Here is a 22,651-nt window from a genome sequence, read left to right as displayed (position 1 = left end):
ATTGTACCATGTGAAGAATTCTTTTTCAATAACCTAGTGTCAACTCCTCATGTGAACTTTCTTGCTTAGTAGATTTAATGATTCTATTTTTTTTCCCGCTGAATTAAAATTAAATGGCTGATGGTAGCATTCATGCAATAATAATAGCGGCATTTTAATGTTTGCTATGTTTCCTGTGCCAAATGACTAATGCAGTACATTTCTCCTAATATACCTTTATATATAACTTAAACGAGCTGGTCATGTTTACAGTGTAAGCTGAAACTCCGTCAGGCCTATTCACAGCTAATGGGCCACTGACATATTCTATGGAAGGCTGTAGATGACACAGCTGTTTTGCTGGAAAAGTGCATGTGTTTGTTGGAAGGAGAGGTCCAAAGATATTAAATCCTTCCCAGTGAAACAATTTTTGCATTCACTATTAGTCATACTTGATTGTCTCGTGAAAGTCTTTACAGAAGATCAGTCAACTACATATTTTAATGAAGTGTGGTCCACCATTATCGCTGCCTTATACACAAAAACAATCTCATATTTCTGCAGTAAATTACTAATGCATGTCAAGACCAATGGAATAGGTCAGGATATTTGAATTAAAGCCAATTTTTTTACGGAAGAACCACCAAAGCTATAATAAGACCTCATCATACAAGAAGACATCATCAATTAACTAGGTTTTCCCATCTCATAAAGTGATGGTATGTTTCTAGGTTATGTCATTATTTTATGCATATTTGCTAACTTTTAGTAGAGGTCCTGTGGGAGACTATGAGGTGTGACGTTGAAAGCTTTGTGAAAAAATTTGCACCTTTTAAAGTGGTTGCTCTTTCAATTCCCAGTTAATTCTCTGTCTGGACATGTGGCTCTGTTCGATGGAGCATCTAGGTTGCTCTATAGACTTGAATTGTCTACTCAGAGTGTAAAGGGGTAGTTTGGCCTCAGGGTTCAAGTCTGCAGTCACTCGTGGTGTCAGTGAAGAGGACAAACTGGTATCCCAATATATTAATTTTATGTCATCACTTTAGAATATTGGAATACCCCTTTAATGGAGTTTTCCCTTTTATGGGCTTTCATAAAACCTTCCCAACTAGTTGAATTTGACAACTGTAAAATAATTCAGTTTCATAAAAGTAAATTTATTTGATGTAAATGTGCTCAGAATTGATTTAGTATCTAGAGCAATGACTGGAAATGCATCCATCACATCACACCAAGTTTAATATTACGAACTGCTTATACTTAGAAATGAGAGCCATGAATGTAAATGCGGTATAAATTATGATTTAGGCATTCTACTAAAATTATGGCTGCACATCACAATTGTTTTCCTCTTTCTTATGGTTCTTTGGGCATAAAAGAAACATCTATGGATATGATTAGTCACGGGATTTAAAAAATTTGACTTGGTTCATATGATACTTTAAGTCAAATGCTGCTATGTGCTGTTCTGTAAGCAACTCTGAACATAAATCACTTTACTTTTGTTGGCTACTTAAAAACAAAGACATTTGAAGGATGGTCTGGTCTTCATGATATTCGGCAACTTCAAGTGCCTATTTTAATAGTAAGCAATAAATACTCTACTGAAATTTTAGCGATCACCAGCACTTCACGGTTTATGGTAAAATATAAAGCAGCCTTTTTGTGACAAGACTATATTCCACACTAATGGAAAGGGCTACTTTACAGTAAGTTTATTAACTTTTTTGCTTCAACTTTTCATCTATACTCTATTTGATTGTGGTGACTGAAAGGAAACATTCATTGCTTACAATCGGAGACTCAAACCTTTCCTTATCGTGTGCAACTGACAAAGGTACAAGGTGCCATTAGTGTATGATCAGCAAAGGTTTGAATGCAAATAAGAATGTTGCCATTCACTGACTGCAAACAGGGATTGTGAAACTATCAGGGGGATTGGAACATATTCTTTATTAGAAATCTGCATAACATTTAGTAATACAATGATTTATGGTGTTTTCAAGGATTTCTCAAATTGTACCATAAGGTAAGCATAATTTTAAATTAAATATTTATTACTTTTCATTGAAATGTGACCTCTGTGCTTGGTCTCTCTAGGCCTACTTTTGTTATCAAGGACTGACCCGAAGACTGTTCAGTAGACCTGTTGAGTTCCTGCTGCTGCATGGTGGAATCTCGAGCCATGTCCTCTGCTGTCTCCCATTCTTCTTCTGCTGCAGAGGTTCCTGCTTAGCAGAGATGTCGGTCCCAGCGTCTTGCTCAGGGCAATGCTTTGCGTTTGACTCCTGGTGTTGCCCCAGGTTCAGCTATAGCATTCAGCATTAGTCAGCAGCAAGCAGACGCTCCTGGGACTAAGTCCTGATTTTTTCCATCTGAGCATGCCCATGAGATGACCGCTCATTGGTGGTTGGAGGTCACATGCTCAGGTCCTCAAGCAGCTCAGATTGTGCCATAAGCAAGGTCCTGGAAGGCTATAAAAGGATCGCACGGCCATGCTCTAGCATGCAGGTATGAATGTCTATGGTGAATGACTCATTATGAAATCCCTACCCTTGGTATGCATGTATTGTTCAGCGTTGCCAGTTAGTGCTTAGGCTGATAGTGCAGGTAGGAGGCAGAGTCAGGGCCTAGCATCAGCGCCAAGTAGTGGTTTGCCTGTACGTCACTGTGCACTTTGTCTGCACTTCACAGTAGCCAGCGTCAATTAGTGGCATTTGCAGGTGGGACGCTGCGCGCTTAGTGGGTCTAGAGAGGCTCTTCCTCCGCGTCCTTGTGACAGAGTCTTGAGACTGAGCACTAGCGCTGACTCAGCTGTGCCCTGTGACAGTCAACAGGGTGCAGCATCTGTGTTCTGTGGTTCTGTGGCTCTGTGAAGCAACATAGCCCGTCGCTACTACACACTGGGTGGCGTTTAACCCATGTGTGTCTAGTGCGATACTGCCATTTTGTCTCAGCCATTACCGAGCAGCAGATAACATCTCTGCACGGTGGACCCCGGGCTGCGAACGCACCTTGTCACCATCTTCATATTATTTGGTGCATTCCGCCAGTCTTGAAGCTTTGGTATTAGACTCTAGTTTGTTTTTCTTCCTGATGTCAGCCCTGGGTGGAGCTGCAAGCTATTTAAACCCATGAGAATCATTTCTCACCCACTTACAACTGTAGCATAAAAAGCTCATGTGTGTATCTCAGATCCTGTGTCTTAGCGGATATTCCTGGTTCTGACTTCAGCTTGTTTACTAACTTCTCCCGCCAGACTATTTTGTAACTACCCACACCTCCTGGTTCAGAGCTGGCTACTTCATTTTTCCTCTTGCCCCATTACACCACTAAACAGGAGCTGACTCCTTAGCTTTGGCTCAGGGGCCCTTGTGTTAATCCAGATCCCTATATAGGGGACTAAAAGCCATAGTAACCCTTGGGGTTTTGTAGAGTGGTTAGCACTGATGAAGCCAATCAGTGGTCCCAGCTGATGAATTGGACATTATTCCACCGAAGGTGCTGATGTCCCATCCAATCAGTGATCTCAGCATTCTGTCGACTGAGGATTTGGAAGCTGTAGTTAATGATTATTTCTTTGTTTTATAAAGATGCGCAACTTACAAAAAATTATAGAAAGTCTGAACCATTAACCATTTAAATCTTTAATAATGTCAATATAAAGAGGATTTTTAACTGCAGTAAAAAATACTTGTTTATAGTGTCTTCAAGTAATGGACTGTCCAACATGTGGCCTGGTGCCTAAGTAGCATGTTTCCAAGTGAATATGTCAATTAGACATCATGGGAGAAGTGGACAACACACTTCTAACGGAGAGAGAGGTGTAGTAATTTTCCATGAAATTAATGAGAGTTACAGAAACCTGCTCTCTGATTTAGATGTCATAAAAGTCTATTTTGCAACAACCTTTTTAAAACGAACTTGGCAGCTTTGTCAGATCTTCAGTCCATTTTCTTAATGAAATGGTGGTAAAATCGTGTGCCCAGTATTACAATGAGCTGTCAGCTGAGAAACAGATTATTGTCAGCGACCCAAACGAACATATGCAGCCCAAAATCACATGAAATTAAAATTAACTTGCCAAGAATATGTTTGTCTATGACATTGCGGCCAATCAATAAACAATTTCCTTTTTTTAATATTGTTTTTTAAACAACAGCCAAATAACACTATAATCATGGATTAGATACAATAATCACAGCCATTGTGAACAGACTAGAGCCAGACCGACAAGTAACATTTTAGTTTTCGTCCCAAAAGCTCAGTCAAAACTAAAGCAATGAACTAATAAACGTAACTACTGGGAACAATTGGTAGCTTAGATTGGAATTACATTTGTCACAAGCCGGGCACAATTGATGGCAAAGTTGTACACTTTGTCGTTCTCTGCCAGACATAGAGTAGAACCAATACAAGTAAGTTTCTGCAGTCCGGTGCACGAAGATGTCTTACATCACAAGTGATGCCAACAGAGCTAAAACTGTTCTCGTAGGAAAGAACAACATGTACTGTATAGAATCAGTTTTCTCAACAGTTTCCCTGCAGTATTTTTGGACAAGGCAGGAAACCATAATTGGGGGGATGAATATATGTAAGAATGTCATAGTCAGTGTCCCTCCCTGGTATAAAGTCATTTAACTCATTGTAGCTTTTTTGGTACATAGAAATCTTTTTTTTCTTTTTTACTTTGGTATCAAACGTCAAACAAATGGTGTAGATATTGCTTATGATAATTAAAAAATAGTTAAATAGAGAAAAAAAGGCATAAAAGAAATAACAGGGAAAAAAGTCAAAATGACTGATGTTGATTCATGGTATAGCATCCATACTCTGAAGATAAAAGAGCATTTATATCCCTGATCTAGTTTAGAAAGCCACTTTTGGAAACAAAGAGTCCTCGTACACAGAAGACATCCTACTCACCCACCAGAGTGCCCTCGAAGCATCTCGGTGGCCCCGTTGTCTTCACAGCATCTCCATGGTTCCAGCTCCCAGCAGCATTCATTATGGTAATGAATATACACACATCTCCACTCCCATAGGCATGGAGCGCATATTCCTTACCTTAATGAGCGGCGCCACGTGATCTCGCTGGAAGAGCTGCTGGAAGCCGGAACCAATGGAGATGTTGTGAAGATGCCGGGACCACTGAGATGCTGCGAGGGTATGCTGGTGGGTGAGTAGGAAAGGGGATAGGGAGCCATGCACAGCAGGACAGGGATTGGGGAGCCATGCGTAGCAGTACAGCGACCGGGGAGCCATGTATATCAGGACAAGGACCGGGGAGCCATGCATACCAGTACAGAGATGGGGAGCCATGCATTCTAAGACAGGGATGAGAGGACAATGCATACCCGGCTTATACTCAAGTCAATAAGCTTACCCAGTTTTCCATGGCAAAATTAGGTGCCTCGACTTATACTCGGGTTGGCTTATACGGTATTTATGCACAGGAAACCTTTCCTCCAAATAGGACACAGAATGGTGCTGGAGTTAGCTTGACTGTTCCCTAGCAGTCCATAACATTCATATAAGTACCTCTTCTCCCTCTACAAATGGCAATCAGACTAATTTCCTAGTTCAACATCCCATCTATCCTCTTAAGCCCCCGTTACACACTGCGATATCGCTAGCAATATCGCTGTAAAGTCACCGATTTTGTGACGTAGCAGCGATGTTGCTAGCGATATCGCTACATGTGATACTTACCTCCGACCGGCTCCCCCGCTGATTATCGCTGGTCGCGCAAGAAGGTCCAGGATCATTTCTCGTCGGGCACTTCCTGCTGGGCTTCCTGTGGCGTCGACGAGCGACGCGTGGACACGGGCGGGAGGACGTCAGGATCGCTGCATCTGACAGGTAAGTTGCGACCCCCGACCCCAGCGATGTCGTTGGTGAGATCTGCCTGTGTGGCAGCTCACTAGCGACCACTTAGCGATGCACCAGCGATCCATATCGTTGTCAGGATTGCTGGTGTATCGCTAAGTGTAACGGTACCCTTATACCTAGTTATATTCACATTACAAGCTCGTTTCACAAAATGACAACTGCAGTCTTTTGGTCACTGTGGTCAAAAATCAGTTTGTAATTAATTGCCTTTAATTGACCGTGCATTAATATTTTTTATGCTACATTCCCGCAATGAATTTTTGAAGCGTTTTTATTACACTGCGTATTTGTGAAAAAATGCAATTAACCTATTTTACTTAATGGGTGCAGAAATGGTAAAAAAAAATCTGCAACATCAAAAACTCACCAAAAGCTCATCGTGGGAACGTAACCTTAGATTTCTAATATCAGGCATCATTATGGGAAGAAAAATCAGAAAATGCTGGGGAAGAAATTAAATTAGTAAAATAATGATATGCATGAGTGATACAATGGCACACTGTTCAGCACTCATGATAAAAATAAACTATGTAATAGTATGCAAATATTTAGGAAATGAGTTATAACTTCTAAATTCCTACAGCAAGTACAATAGAATCACTTATGTTTGGCTCTATAATGGTGCCCTGAGACTACGGGGTTAAACCAATAAAAGATGTTGTGTCTTGCCTGGGTGAGGTTAGAGGACAAGCATTCATTACTGCACAATTATTGGTCTAACAATGCATTATGTCCCTGTTCTGCTCATTCTTCATCTCTGACTGACTACAAACACGCAATCATTTGCATGCCTCTTAATGCAGCCTTCTGAATTTGCCGCGATCTCCAGCTCGGCGCTTTATTGACTGATGCACAGGAGACACTTCAGAGCGAAATCTACAAATAAAATGCTCCTTTTTTAACGCTGAGATAATTAAGTCTTTCTGAAACAAGAAACGTGTTGGCACTTAATTAAAAGTGTATCCCCAAAAGATTACACTATTCTCATGTTATAATTCACATTTTCCGCACCAAGCACTTCGAAGATGCTGATTATTTTTTTTTCTCCTGCTTGAAGAGCTCTTTCCCAGTATGACATACGTACATAGATTTATACACTGTGGCCATTTACATTCTAAAAGTGACACAATGAAAAATAATGGAACAAAAAATTGTATCCCAGGAAGGGCTTATAGTGTCAGGAGTCAGGCTGTGTTCACTATAGCGCTGTGGCTTCTATGCATAATCGAACTATGACAGCAATGATGGATTTATTTGTTCAAACGGATTTCAGAACATAGTGACAGACCTCATAGACTTATAATGGGGTCCGTCAGGCTTTCAATGGTGTTTTCATATTTTCGACAGAAAGAATAGCCACTGCAGACTACTCTGCTTGTGCCATCCAAAATACTAGAGCTCTGACGAAAAGCAAATAATGTCAATGGATCCTCTGAGTGGTTTATTTTCCCCTACTATTTGTAAAGTTGATTAAACAAAATTTAGGAACTGGGTAGTTATCCTTTCATATTTCCCATAATTCAGCAGTTATAGTGGTGTTTAAAAGTTTTGTGAACCCTTCGGGATTTTCCATATTTCTGCAAAAATTTGACAGAAAACGACATCAGATTTTCACACAAGTTCTAAATGTACATAATGAACCAAATCGAATAAATGAGTAAAATATATTAGAATTTTTTGTCACTGAGGAAATTGATCCAATATCACATGTCAGTGAGTTTAAAAAAAAAAAAAAAGTATGGCGTCTAAGGGATAACATCTCACCTTGTGGAGAGTGACATGCCTGACATGCCAGAGTAAGGAGACTTCAGGGTCAAGCAATACTCCTCTGGGAAATTAGATATGCAAATTGCCTCTTCAGCGAGGAAGAGGACTTGAAGTCTAGCTATTTCCAATAGGTGGCACTAGAGTTAATATTTTTTTCCTCTCTGAAGTGGCAATTTGCAAAAACAATGTATGTAAACCTAATATTAGCAGATAATGGGCGGCATGGTGGCTGAGTGGTTAGCACTGCAGCCTTGTAATTCTGGGGTCCTGGGATCAAATCGCTGGTTTCTCTCTGTTTGCACTGGTTTCCTCCCTCATTCCAAAGACATACTGATAGGGAATTTAGATTGTGAGCCCCATCGGGGACAGTGGAATTAATGGTGGCGCTATATAAATGAGTAAAATAAATAATAGTGTGAAGGTGAAATTATATGTCTTGTGTTTTCAGTCGATGTGATGACTATCAGGAATGAGTGGGAGACCTGTTTTATTTAAAGAATGGGCACCTATCAAAGTCTGATCTTCACATCACATTTCTGGAAATGTACCATGGCATGAACAGAGGAGATTTCTGAGGACCTCAGAAGATAGATTGTTGTTGATGCTCATCAGGCAAGGAAAGGTTACATAACCATCTTTAAAGATTTTGGACTCCACCAACCACTGTCAGACAGATTCTGTGCAAATGGAGGAAATTGTAAACCATTATTACCCTCTCCAGGAGTGGTTAAATATATCAAAGCTCACTCCAAGAGCAAGGCGCAAAATAGATGGTGAGGTCACAAAGGAACCCAAGATAACTTCTAAGCAACTAAAGGCATGTTTGACATTAGCTAATGTTAATGATTTCACCATCAAGAGTACACTAAACAATTATGGTTTGCATGGCAAGATTGCAAGGAAAAAGCTCCTGCTCTTCAAAAAGTACATGGCTGTCTGTCTGTAGTTTGATAAAGGTTACATGGGATAAGCCAGAAGGATATTGGAATGATGTTTTCTGGATGGAGGAAACTAAAATAGACCTTTTCAGTTTAAATTAGGAGCATTATGTTGAAAAAAAAATCGCACAGCATTTAAGCATAAAAACCTCATACCTTCTATGAAGAACGGTGGTGGTAGTATCATGGTTTGGGCCTTTTTTGCAGAATCTGGACTAGGATGACTTTCCAGCTTTCACAGAAAAATGAAATATGAATTATACTAGCAAATTCTAAAGGAAAATGTCAAGAAATTTGTCCATGAGCGGAATCTCAAGAGTACGTGGGTCATGCTGCAAGACAATGACCCAAAGCTCACCAGTCATTCTACAAAAAAAGTAAAAGAAGAATAAAGTTAAATCTTATTTTCCTCTAGAAGCAGGGAAAATGGCTTTGACACTTACAATACTGAAAGGCCTGCATGTAAAGATGCATCAAAGGTTATCATGGCTCACAAAGCGCCATTTTAATAACTTGTAGCAGAAGTTACCAAGGTAACTTATAAGATAACTTAACATTGCAAAAGCCCTTGGACTGATTTCAAGTTAGGAGTTGAATTAAACTTATTGTACCAGTGTTGTTTTATCTGAGTCAAGATAACTTTAGCTACAGTATCTCTGTAGTACTATGCTTGTAAGGCCAGATGCATTTCATCCCGTGATATCAACAAGAGCTTCAAAAGCCAGATCTTCAGTGTTTACCTAGTTGTCAAACCTACTTTAAAATAGAAAGATGTCATCAAAGGTTATAAGGGTCTTGATTCTGAGGGCCCCCATCAATAACTGTTATCAGCAGGAACAGCAGAAATCATGCTGCACAGTATACTTTGAAACTAAAGGGCCTGTCACACTAAGCGATATCTCTAGCAATATCGCTATAACTTGTGACATTATAGCGATATTGCTAGCAATATTGCTGTGTGTGATACTTACCTACGACCGCACCCCTGCTGGTTATCGCTGATCGCACGAGAACGTCCTGGACCGTTTCTCGTCGTCAGCTTCCTGCGGCGCTTCCTGTGGAGAGACGAGCGATGAGCGTGGAGCCGGGCGGGAGGACGCAGGATCGCCTCGTCTGACAGGTAAGTAGCGACCTCCGTCCCCAGCGATGTCACTGGTGAGATCTGTCAGTGTGGCAGCTCGCTAGCGACCACTTAGCGATGCACCAGCGACCCTGACCGCGTCATATCGCTGGTGCATCGCTAAGTGTGACAGTACTTTAACATTGTCCTTCAGGTCTGTGCCTTTATTATAATAAAGGACCCTAGTAGAACATATGCCAACTCTTTTCAATGGCATCCTTCTAAAGATTGCATGATTTGCACTATTTTGTGGTAGCATGGGCGATAATTTCTCCTTGTATGGGCAGTTTGTGTGTCAAGGTTAACATTTTTAGGAATACTTTGCCAGAATCACTCCATATCTCATATTTCTATGTGCATGTTGATTGCATCCATGTGCATTTGTGGCATAGAATTACTCCCCAAGTCTGAGTAAAGTATTTCAGGACCACAAAAATGAGTTGATGATCGATTTTCCAATCATCCCTAAACTCATGTGTACACATGATGATTGTATCCATATTTATAGGCAGCATAGGATTACTTGGTAAGTGTCCTGGAAACCCCTGAAGACAACCATGTTGACTGTTGAGTGGAAACATCTTAAATGCTGGGATCAAATTTAGTGAAACCGTAAAAAAAACGACTGAAGAACCTGAGTAAAGTTTACTGGGTATATTGAACTAATTATGTCCCTGTCAAGATCTTTATGACCATGGTCTTCTTACAGACCTTGTAGCAGTCTCCCTGGATCTGAAGAAAACCAGTCAATCCCCTGCAGCCATTCGGCAATCAGCATCTGCCTGGTCACCTGCTTCTAATGTCACTGGACCGGTGATCTTAGCTGTGTTGGTTCAGCTCCACTCAAAGTAAATGTCTGCATTTAATTGCCAGGTCTGTGCTCTTTTAACCCCATCAAGGGTTACACTTAGCCTGGAGCACTAAGTCAGAGTAATGAGTAATTTAACTCCTGTTTCTTCAGCTTTACAGCATTTGCTGCATGGCAATACTGTAGTGTCCTCTTATGGTAGTGGGTATATGATCAATTTCCTATATATGGCAATCTACTATGTCTCTGAAATCATTCCTAATATGGAACAAAATTAAAATTTTCATTTATCCAAATGAATAAAAATAGGTGTCGTCAAGGGAAGCTTGAATCCCATGCATAATTGAAAGACTGAAGGAAGTATTTACTGTGAGTGGGGAAAGGGAGTTGCTCCTTTTCTGCTTTAATACAGGACATCATTTAAGATCTACTTGCTGAGACTGCTAATGAAAAACACACAGTAGCGCTTTATGTGCCAAGTTCATAACTGCAGACGTCAATACAATTGCAGATCTCTCCAACTGTCACCCCCTCCTGGCACATTGTCATCTATGATGGACAGTCTAATGCCTGCCCACTATTCTTACCCACAGATGCGTCCAGATCCTGCCATGCTGATCTGCACTCTGACTCATGAGGTTTTCCATATCAGTGGTTCAGAGCTGACTATTAATAAAGACAGGCCTTTTAATTAATCAGTTATGCTCAGTTTTCAGCTTTCTCTAATTTTTGATAGGACGTAGTAGTTATGTTTTAGGATTACTTTATATTTACCCTTCATTTAATAGTGCGAAATAACGCAAAATAGAAAAAAAATGTTTAATATAGTAATTCCTACTTAAAAGGGTTATCAGCAGTGTATTAACTTATCCCGGGGTAGACATATTACTGGTGTAAGCTGTGCAGCTACACAGGGGTAAGGGGCCACTATTGCCTCCAAAGCAGGTGAAATAGTGCACTATGATGAGTTATTGGCCTGGAAAGGCCCATAAATTGTTCTTGCATGGTGTCTGTGTATGCCACTTAGTTACTCCCTATCCATACGTTATCCTCCATCCTTACTGAATTACCGGGTGAGCCAATCGCTGAGGCCCAGAATCATGCAAAGGGGGCTCTGGAACCGAGCTCTGTGGAGTGGCGCTCCATCTTGAATGGACAGGACGAGCGCCAGCTCCACTGAATGTTTTTGCAAGTCGTCTGGTTCATTTCATTGCATCAATGAAAGTGAAATCACTGCACAAGTACTGCGATGGCATCACTACCACATTCGCTTCAGTGAACAGTTTTAAAAACGAACACAGAAGAGTATAATATTATTACATGACAAGCTAACGTAACACATTGCATCACTTCTAGATCGTCACTAAATCATGTTCTTAAAGTAAATTTGCCATAAAGTTGTTGCCACCTCATTTGAAAGCAGCATAATATAGGGAACCTGATTTTATCAATTCATTACTTAATGGGCTGCTTGCTATAGTTTTTATAAAATCACTGTTTTATCATCTGGAAATTATCACTAGAGGACTAGTAAACCTGCTGTCATTTAGTGCTCCATATTCATGAGCTCCATATAACCCAGGTCTCCACCACTGATTAGCAGCTTTCTGCCTATGCACAGTACATACAGATAGCTGTCAATCAGTGGTGTGGGTGGGGTTATGCAGAGCTCAGCATTAAGAGAACAGGTAGATCTGCATCAGATAAAACAGTGACTTTATCAAAACTTCAGCAATCAGTCCAGAGACGCAATCGGTATCTCAGTCTCTATATCATGCTGCTCTCAGGTTGGATAGCAAATCCCTAGTGACAGATTCCATTTTAAGGGGTTATTTTCTTTGGACAATGCCTACTTGTTAGAAGTACCCATGAAAATTAGATGATCACAAAATATCCATCCAGTAGGTACCTTCATTGATCTGCTGTAGTGTGTGGGAGATTTTTCAATTTCTCTGTGGTATCATCAACAGGGAAGATTAAAGAAGCACTCCCATCAAAGTTTTTATCCTCTTATTTAGTCATCATATTATACAGCACTGTGTGCTTACAATTGCTCATTTTGCCTTCCTACCCAGCAAATTCTTCAGTTTTGCATTAGATCTATGACATCACGTGATTAAAAACTGACTAGCTGAATTCTTCTACGTAGTAATGAGTCATTCGCGAATGATTCGGTACAAAGGGCCGGCTCCCTGCTGTGAATGATGGGAGTCGGCACCTCAGTGACAGGCACTAAACTCTCTGAATGGCTCTCACTGGGTGTAAAATCCCAGTGTTCAGCAGACATAACTCCGCCCACCCACACAAAACTCCACCCACTCATCAATTTCATTGATTACTAGCAAGTGGGCAGAGTTTCTGCTGTTAGTGGGCAGGGTTTCGGATACATTAATGTCAGCATAAATGTTTTCACGTATTGTGAACACATATTTAATAGGGATCCATTTAGGATCCAAAAAGAGCCGGCTCATTTTGCTGAGCCAAGCCATGAGAGCTGAATCGTCAAAAAGAGCCGGACTGCCCATCACAACTTCTAAGCTCTGTGTAGAAACAGGAGGTAAATTTTCCCTGTATGAGTCAACACTGCAATAATCCCTGGCAGGGGGGTGGAGCGGAACAGCTGGGTCAGGAGTTGAAGAGGGGTATATCTCATGCAGGAAGAAGAAACTTTTTGTTTCTCCATAGAGCAGAGGAAATCGAAGAATTATCTGGGTAGAAATGCAAAATGAGCAATTGTAAGCAGGCTCGGACTGGCCCACAGAAGAAAAGGAGAATCCTCTGGTGGGTCACCACCCTCTTATATGAGCAGTATTTGGCACATTATACTTGAATCACTACATACAGCCAAAGGCAGAATCTTATTGATTTAACAATCTATCCAGTTCATTGTTATATAAATTTGTGATTGAGGATCATGTCACATTTGCATGTAGTTGAAAAGTGGTTTATGCTGTATGCTAGACTGCACACCGTGTCAACGTGTATGAAGGCCAAACAGTGCCCTGAAGTTGGTTACTGGTGGAGCCTTGGCATCTCAGTCAGACACTGATTGTAAGTACATAGTGCTATATAATATGATCACTGCAATATATTGAGAAGATAATAACTGACGGGAGGAGTGCTTCTTTAAGCATTATATAGGCCCCATTCTTATTTTTGAGTGGTGTAGGCAACACAGGACAGAACAAGTCTTCCAGTACAGGAGACACTATTATTCAAGAGATGGTTATCCTGAACTGAAGACTCTCCTCTATTAATTTAGGATTACCTAGGATCTAGAGTATACTTCCTTCAAGTCATTGAGAACACGCTTGTGTACTATGTATTAACATCAATGCATTAGGGGCAGATTAAGCAAATTAGCTCTCCTCCAGAATTAGGAAAACTCTCTCTAGTACCACCTATAGGCTGCTACTATGTAAGCCAATAATCAACCCATGCATGCACAGTAAAACTTGACTAGTGACACATATGTGTGATTTCTGCTGAAATTTCATGACTGTATTCAGTGTTTATATTCTTCACAGAAGTCCATTGTTTATGACTTGCTTTATAATGTGTAATGCATGAGATTCTACAGCAAGCCTCCAGACTGTATCTGTGAAAAAAAAGGAATTGTTTCACCCTCTATTGTTTCCTAATAGTCTGAATAAAACAATGAAAAAATAAGCAGCATTGTGTTGTTTGCTACATACAATATATACAGTATAATGGGCGATTCTGTGTAAAAGGATTTATACCTGAAGATGTAATCTTTCTAACCACCTGCTTATATTACTATGCAAATGTCTGACGCCGCCACTGAAGTTATGTCTGTGAAGTGTCGTCTCCTTTAGCTTTGCCTTTTAATCTACATCCAGATAATACTTTAGCTTATACTGCTTGTGTCTATCAAATACAAATGAAAGCAAAGCATGTCTGATCGTGGCTGTGAAAAGCTTGCCTGCCTTGCCTCCATGTCAATCAGGGAAAACATTTCTTATCTGTATCCAGAATGATGAAGCCACAATGGTAATATCCAAGGCGATGTTCGCTCACCCATTTCAAGCATATTAAGCTTTCAACTTGGCTCCCTCGCAAGCACAGACCACTCACCTGTCCCTGGTCAAGAATTTGTGTCTGCTGTCCTTACATATCTGTCTGCTTGACAACATAGTTGTACCCATCAAGTGACTCCTCCTGAATTTTGGGCTTCATAAAATCACTGTAATGCGCTAGGACTTTGAACTGAAGCAGTGTTAATAATGAGAGCATAGCTGGGGATCTATAGATAAAACCTCAACCCTCATTTGACAGCAGAAAATGAAGTTATCAAGCTTAGGCTAGGCTAGCCTTTGTTCCTCTGTCCCACTAGATCAATGAGATGCTTAGATAGCCATACATGTTAAGGTACTGTCACACTTAGCGATGTACCAGCGATCCCGACCAGCGATATGACGCGGTCAGGATCACTGGTACATCGCTAAGTGGTCGCTAGTGAGCTGCCACACAGGCAGATCTCACTAGCGACATCGCTGGGGACGGGGATCGCTACTTACCTGTCACACCAGGCGATCCTGCGTCCCCCCGCCCGGCTCCACGCGTCGCTCGTCGTCACAGCAGGAAGCGCCGCAGGAAGCTGACGACGAGAAACAGTCCTGAACGTTCTCGCGCGATCAGCGATAACCAGTGGGGGAGCGGGTCGCTGGTAAGTATCAGACACAGAGATATCGCTAGCAATATCGCTATAACGTCACTAGTTATAGCAATATTGCTAGCGATATCTCTTAGTGTGACATGCCCTTTAGACACAATGGGTAAAGAAGATGCTACTAAGAACACATGGAGGTTTCTAGGAACAGGCAAAGTTTGTGAAGGATTGATATGACTTCTGTGCCAACTTGGAGCCTCATACGAATGGGCCTCAGAAGTTTAAGCAATGTCGTAAATTTGATTTTTTTTCTGATGCTTACATAGAACCACTATGTTCCACAATGCTACATATATATGGTTGTCACTCACATCAGCATCTAATGAGGCTGATAATAAATATTTCCTATCCCATACCAGAGATCCAGTAGCAGAAAACACTAGTTATCCAATGGATATAGGATGGGAGGACATTTACGGTAATTACTGGAGGTAATGCATACAAACACGGGGAGACTATACAGTCTCCATAGCAATATAGTCCTTGGCCAGAATTGACTCCTTGACGCCTACTGTGTCACCATGCTCTCTATCAAAATGCTATGATATACATGAATAATAATAATAGTAATAATAAAAAAAAAAAATAATAAATACTTGGCAACTATTTTGTGTTGTAAAGATGCAGGATATATGTCCTTTATGATCATGAACTACTCATGGTCCAACATGTTTTTATTTATTTCTTTTTTATTTCTTTTTTTACACTTATTTCTGTTAACTTAAGTAAATAGAATGTAGCATACTGTATATGGGTGTCTTCCCATATCTACTAGACCATTAATAACATTTCCTGAGTTTTGTCACATTCTCTTAAAGGATCTAAAAAGACTAGACTTCTTTGTTCAGCTGATTAAAAATAAAAAATAAAGCATTTTTCCAGTAAGCATGAAACAGCTTTCTCACAGGCATTAACAAATCTGCTCATCTTCATTATTTCTGCACCATACTCCCACTCACCGGAACAACTTGCTTCTAGTCCCTTCACCGAAGGAGTTTATCAACAGATGCAATATATTTTTCCTTAAGTGCCGAGTAATGCGCTCAAATGAAGCCAATAAAGAATGTGCAGAGAGAACTAGTCCACTTTATACTTTCTATGGCTTTTATATTTAATGCAGTTTTCCTACATTGCAGTACAATGTAGCCGACTATTCTGGAGCAATGGAAGTAAATGCAATAGTGGCTGGACCATAATTGGTTGAGACCATGTTGGTTTAGTCTCTACCCATAGCAAAGTGGTCATATATGGTCAGAAGAATCCTATGGTAATACTACTGTGTATATGACTAACTACTCTACTCTCCTTATCAAAGCACTACCCATGAAGATCAATGCCAAAATTAAAAAGTTGAACAGACTACTTGCATTAGATATACATAGTTTTCTAATCTGCACTTTGTCTTGGGCTCTTTGTAATGTCTGGAGAAGAAGCTCTGATATGTATCTCCGTGACCTTATTGACATCATGTCTACAGATGAAGACTTGTGATAAAGTGGGGTTATAGATCCCACCTTCTTGAGAATATACAGTTACTGTCTTGACAGAAGCTTCTTTTGGATAAGTGTCCTATGCGTTGCATAGCTAGCTTCCCAAGGGACAGCAGGCAGTCCATACTGTACCTTTAAAAACAGGCAAATAGAAAGAAGATCTAGAATACACTAAGCTAATGCCAACACTTCAGATCCACAAGGCTATGTTCAAGGATCTCTTTTCACCACTGCTTTACGCTTCACATACCTTTTTATTTTAGATTCTATGCCTCCTGGATCAAGGTCTTTCTTACTGAATGCTTGCCATAGATTCCTCCATTCCCCTCAATCAAACTGCATAGTTTTTCGGATAATGTGAAAAAACACACAAATAATGGAATATTACCCGAAAAGACCTTGTCCTTGCTGACTTTTTGTTATATCTACTATTATAGATACACAATAGTATATAAAGTACGCTATGTTTTCTCTTCTTGTACCAGTTGTGGTTACTCAGCCTTAAAATTTGCAATTATGGATTTTATTTAGCTATCTGATTTTTTATTTTTCCAAAAAACAAACTGAGTCCTAAACTTTATACATCGCTTCCACTGGCGCCCTTGGTTATAGCGTACAAACTGACTGAAGGATTTACCCAACATTCGATATGTCAGAGGAAAGCCCTAGGTTTTCCAACAATTTAGAAAGCCAAGCTGATAGTTAATGCCTTTAAAGGCGTCCCTGGGTTAGAAAATAGAAGATGTAATTTCTGCTCCCCTGGACTCTGCAGATAGAATCCATGAGAACTATCATCACATCCATGGGGGGGATTTGGGTGGATATCAAACGCACTTGATAAACAGCTATCAATTTAAATCCACATGCCTAAGCGTAACGGAAACATGTGCCTTGGTTCTCTTGTCTCATTCTCTTCTCAAGGTAGTAATCCCTTTATCTCTTGGCTGATTTTCTTTATTGATCTTGTTTCCCTTCAGCCCATCCTGGTTTCTCTGAAGAATTTTATCTAAGGAGGAAACCTATTTGGAAATCTCCCACCACTGATTCCTCCTTTATTTTCAGTAAACTGTCTCTTTTATCTCACCTCTTACTTCCATCACCAATATTCTAATTTGTGATTAGGAAAATATCATTGCCATACAATGTAGGTAAAATTGTTTCACTTCACTGCTGGTTCATACAATCTGACTTCTTATGGCGCCATATTGGCCAAACTCAAACTACACTTTAATGTCAGTTAGCGCTCTTTGTTGAATGGACTGTATATGGTATTGCTACAATATAGTGTGTATATAGCATATAGGCAAGAAGATGCAAATATTCTCAATACGATACACCTTTCAAGTATGAGTGCTGTAATGAACTATAAGCTATTAATGCGAGATATATACATATGCCAGCAAATGTGTCAAAACACAGAGGTATACTGGATGAGGGCTTCATGGTAGGTATACAGAACAACAGCTAAGTGATGTTTAGAGGTCACTTATTTTTACAAATAGTAATCGTACTAACTACATTTATGAAATGAATATTCTATTTTTTTAAATTTATTTACCATGTCTGCTTATATAGCGCCAAGATATAGATACAGACACATGTGAATAAGTAGCTCCATGCAATATAGATAGATAGATAGATAGATATGTCCAACCATTGAGTATATTCACTATATGTATTTATATTTCATAACATTCCATAACATATATACACATATAATCATAATATATAAACATACATATATAGACACACAACCACATATATAACATACATACATCTAGTCATGATATATACAGTATATATACAGTATATATATATATATATATATATCTCCGATGTATCTTTATATAACATGTAAGCACACTGCTTAAATTTTAGCAATCTTTTTACATAGTCTGCAAGTGTTTCTAACCAGGGTGATTCAGAAGCACAGAGAAACCAGTGCACTGTCATCTATTAAAACAATCACAGCCTATGAACTGCAATGTGAAGGTAATGATGTCCTGAATGGTTTGCTATGAAACATATTTCACAGCAGAGCAAGCATCACTAATTAGTGTCAGTAATACCTGGCCCAATCTCCACTGAGCAGACAGGCTGGCACCCGGTGTGGTACCACCCTATGTTGTTCAGGGAGACTAGTTAGGGCTCTGCCCTCCGCTCTGGCGCATCATGAACTGAATGCTCCGCTTGTTGCCTCATTCCAGTAACGAGTTCCTATACACCGCTCAGCGCTCAGCTCGGAAATGCTAAAAGTGAGAGGAAAGAGCGTGTAATGCTTCACCGAGTCTTCATCACATCCCTACAGACTGACGACGAGGTGATCTCAAGATCGCCTTCTCCACTCGTTCCCAATCCAATTTCGGTCTAGCCACCATACTCTTCTAAAAACCAACAAAAAATGTCTAAAATTTCCTTCTCTGTTGACTTGAGATGCAAAGCAAACTGATTCATTGCAAATCTTGGACGTGACAGATTGATTCCGCCATCAGAAGCAAAGACACACAAGTCAAGAATTATGCCTGAAACTCGCACTCATGCTAGGAGAGTCCATCCATCACACATACATAGAAACACATTGACCATGTCAAATGCAGCAGGGATCTGTGGACTGAGCTCCACATCCTTATCCTCTGCCCTTGTGCTTTACCTGGCCAGGGATAAGTTCTTACCTTGAGCTGCGAAAGTACTACTGGCAGTCAGTATGGCCAGGGCAGGTAGGAAACACATCTGCAGGATGTATCCGAGCCTTAGACCGCAGCTGGCAGTTTCCAGACCCTTCCTCATGGTATTGGAAGGCACAACAAGCTGGCTCACTATAGCTGGTCAAACTCCACTTTCTTCAATGCTGGGAGAGTCTGCCAATACTTACGCAGACAATTTCAAGTACATTTATTTCCTTTTTTTAAGTCACAAGGATCTCATGCCCAAATAACCATAGCGACAGCCACCGCTGACTTATCCTCCAGCTTCATTAATCCCTTATTGATAGGAGAAAATCTGTGCAATGTGTCAGAAAGTAAAAGAAATCCGTTCAGTGGAAACGAGAACAGGATGGGGAAAAAAAAAGTCACTGTAGAAATGCTTTAAAATCTCGCATTCGTATTTATGTGATTTTGTAGGGAGCCGCCGGTTAGGATCCTAAAAGCCCATAGAGTCAGTGAGCGCAGGTAGAGGAGCATGAGGTGAAGCATTAGTAGTACACTGGAGCTGGGTGAGAGCACATGCATGTGGATGGCAGAGAAAATGTGTGTCTGCCTCTGTTCTCTGTTACAAGGAGACTGTGAGAAAGTCAGCTCCTGCTACCCTGCTCCCTCTTCTCTCAGCCCTACCTCCCTGTCTGGAAGAGCAGACATGGATCCCTGGATCTGGAATCAGCACTCAGTCTAAACACTGGCAACAAAAACACATTTGTCTTTTACTCCTGCACTTAATTAAAATCCTCTCCGCTGATACAACTCGGTGGGGAAGGGGTTAAACACTGATAAATACGCAGCATTCAGATCTATTGTAAAACAGGGCTCCCAGCTTTATTCTAGTTCTGCTGATTCTTTCTTTTTAAAGCATCATATTTTCTATCACCTAGACTAAAGGATAAGACGGCCACAGGGATGACAACTTTGGCTACAAGACATCTAATCGTTTTCATCCGGATATAATTGTTTCTACGGACCTTGTGTTTCCTAAACATAATGACTAATTGTAACCCAGCAAATGATATTACTTGATCAAGTACCAAAAACCATGTCCAGTATATTCAATGTGTCCCACAGTGGGTTAGTGCTAGCGGTCACATTGCCAGATAGCAATCACATCACGATGATCAAAGAGCTGATTTCTAACCATTCTAATCATATTCCGCATTGTTTTGGCACCATACATGCCAAAAAGTCATCATAAGAGGATTTTTTTACTTAGCAAAGTTCCTTTTAATTAAATGCATTTCCCCCCTTAAAAAAAGTCAAAAAAGACTATGACTGTATGTCTGACCATATATACGAGGGTCAAAATGTAAACTGCAGAAATAAGTTTACACACGAAAACCCATAGCAGTAAATCAACTACAAATTGTGATTTAGTTTACCAAAGTTCTGGCGCTCCTCTGACAACACTTCCCTAGCTTTCTACCAATGTCTATTCAGCCGTCCTCTAGTCATGACTTAACATTAGATATTAGTGAATCTTTTGAAAGTCGACTTTGCCAAATTTCAATACTGGAAAGCTTGTGATAGCTCCCATGAGGAAAGGAAGAAACTCTCTGTCCACGAGAGCTTACATTTCACAGGCGAGAAAGAGAAGACTCCGCTGACCATATGAGCTTGCTATTTAACCCCTTTCTGACGTCAGGGGTAATAGTATGCCGACATCGGACTCCCTCCCCTTGATGTGGGCTCCGGCGGTGAGACCACATCTTTCCCCGGACATGTCAGCTGTTTTGAACAGCTGACATGTGCCTTGAATAGACGTGAGTGGAATCTCGATCCACCCGTGGCTATTAACCCGTTAAATGCCACTGTCAAGCGCTGACAGCAGCATTTAACTTGTGCTTCTGACCATCGGGCCAGAAAGCTGCCTACCAGTGACCGCGATCACGTAATCGTGGGTCACCGGTTCATTGGCATGACAACTAGAGGTCTCCTGAAGACCTCTATGGTTGTCACTGCTGGCTTGCTGTAAGCGCCACCCGGTAGTTGACGCTCATAGCAAGTGAGTAATTCTACTACATAAAGGCAATCTGATCATCGTCTGTATGTAGCAGAGCCGATCAGGTTGTGGCTGTTTCTAGTCTCCCATGGAGACTATTGAAGCATGCCAAAAGTTAAAAAAAAAGTTTTTAAAAATCTAAATAAAGAAAAAAAAACATAGAACTTCAAATCACCCCCCTTTCGCCTCATTCAAAATAAAACAATAAAACAAAATCAAACATACACATATTTGGTGTCACTGCATTTAGAATCGCCTGATCTACCAATTAAAAATAGGATTAACCTGCTAAATGGCGTAGCGAGAAAAAAGTAAAAACCCCAGAATTACATTGGTCACTCTTACATTGCATTAAAATGCAATAATGGACGATCAAAAGCTCATATCTGCACCAAAATGGTGTCATGGTATCAGCTCTGTCGGCACACAAAAAATAAGCCCTCACCCAATCCGAGTTCACAAAAAATGGAGTTGCTATGGGTATCGGAAAATGGAGCAATTTTTTTTTAACAAGGTCTGGAATTTTTTTCACCACTTAGATAATAAAGGACCTAGACATGTTTGGTGTCTATGAACTCATAATGACCTGGAGAATCATAATGGCAGGTCAGTTTTAGCATTTAGTTAACCTAGCAAAAAAGCCAAATAAAAAACAAATGTGTGATTGCACTTTTTTGCAATTTCACTGCACTTGTATTTTTATTCCCTTTTTCTTGTACACGACATGTTAAAACCAATGGTATCGTTCAAAAGTACAACTGTCCTGCAAAAAACAAGCCCTCACACGGACATATTGATGGAAAAATACAAAAGTTATGGCTCTTAGAAGAAGGAGAGCAAAAAACAAAAACGCAAAGCCTAAAATACCTCCAGTCATGAAGGGGTTAAAGACAAGAGACTACCCACTGAAAAGAACGTGAGACAGAGAGGACCTCACTTACCATAAGATCTCACAACTCTTTAAGAGCTTACACTTGACAGGCAAAAAAGGGAAGACTCCGCTGACTATAAGAGCTTGCAATTTACAGATGAAAGAGTACCCACTGAGCATAAGGTGAGAGAGAGAAAGGACTCTGCTGACCATAAGATCTAACACTCTACAAGAGCTTACACTTTATAGGCAAAAGAAAGATGACCCAGCTAACCATAATACCTCACACTCTACAAGAGCTTACACTTTACAGCATTTGCGTAGCTACCGGGTGGGGTCAGAGGGGGCAGTGGCGTTGGGCCCTCTGCTCTGAGGGGGCCCACCTGGAGCTA

The 22,651-nt window shown here is 40.4% G+C and overlaps 1 protein-coding gene across 2 annotated transcripts in view; it reads right to left on the bottom strand.

The window, feature by feature from the left end:
- The window catches only part of UNC5C (unc-5 netrin receptor C), a 560,809-nt gene extending 540,841 nt beyond the window's left edge, over positions 1-19,968 (bottom strand). For both annotated transcript variants that reach the window (XM_073589804.1, XM_073589811.1), the window contains exon 1: positions 19,357-19,968. In XM_073589804.1, coding sequence (XP_073445905.1) covers positions 19,357-19,471 — 115 coding nt within the window. In that variant the 5' untranslated portion in view covers positions 19,472-19,968. The remainder of the gene's footprint in view (positions 1-19,356) is intronic.
- Positions 19,969-22,651: the final 2,683 nt, after the last annotated feature.

This window comes from Dendrobates tinctorius, unplaced genomic scaffold (assembly GCF_039654945.1).
Source record: "Dendrobates tinctorius isolate UK_male_01 unplaced genomic scaffold, ASM3965494v1 ptg000011l, whole genome shotgun sequence".
Lineage (NCBI taxonomy): Eukaryota > Metazoa > Chordata > Amphibia > Anura > Dendrobatidae > Dendrobates > Dendrobates tinctorius.
The sequence above is the reverse complement of the archived record's forward strand: the minus strand, read 5'-3'. Positions and strand labels throughout refer to the sequence as shown.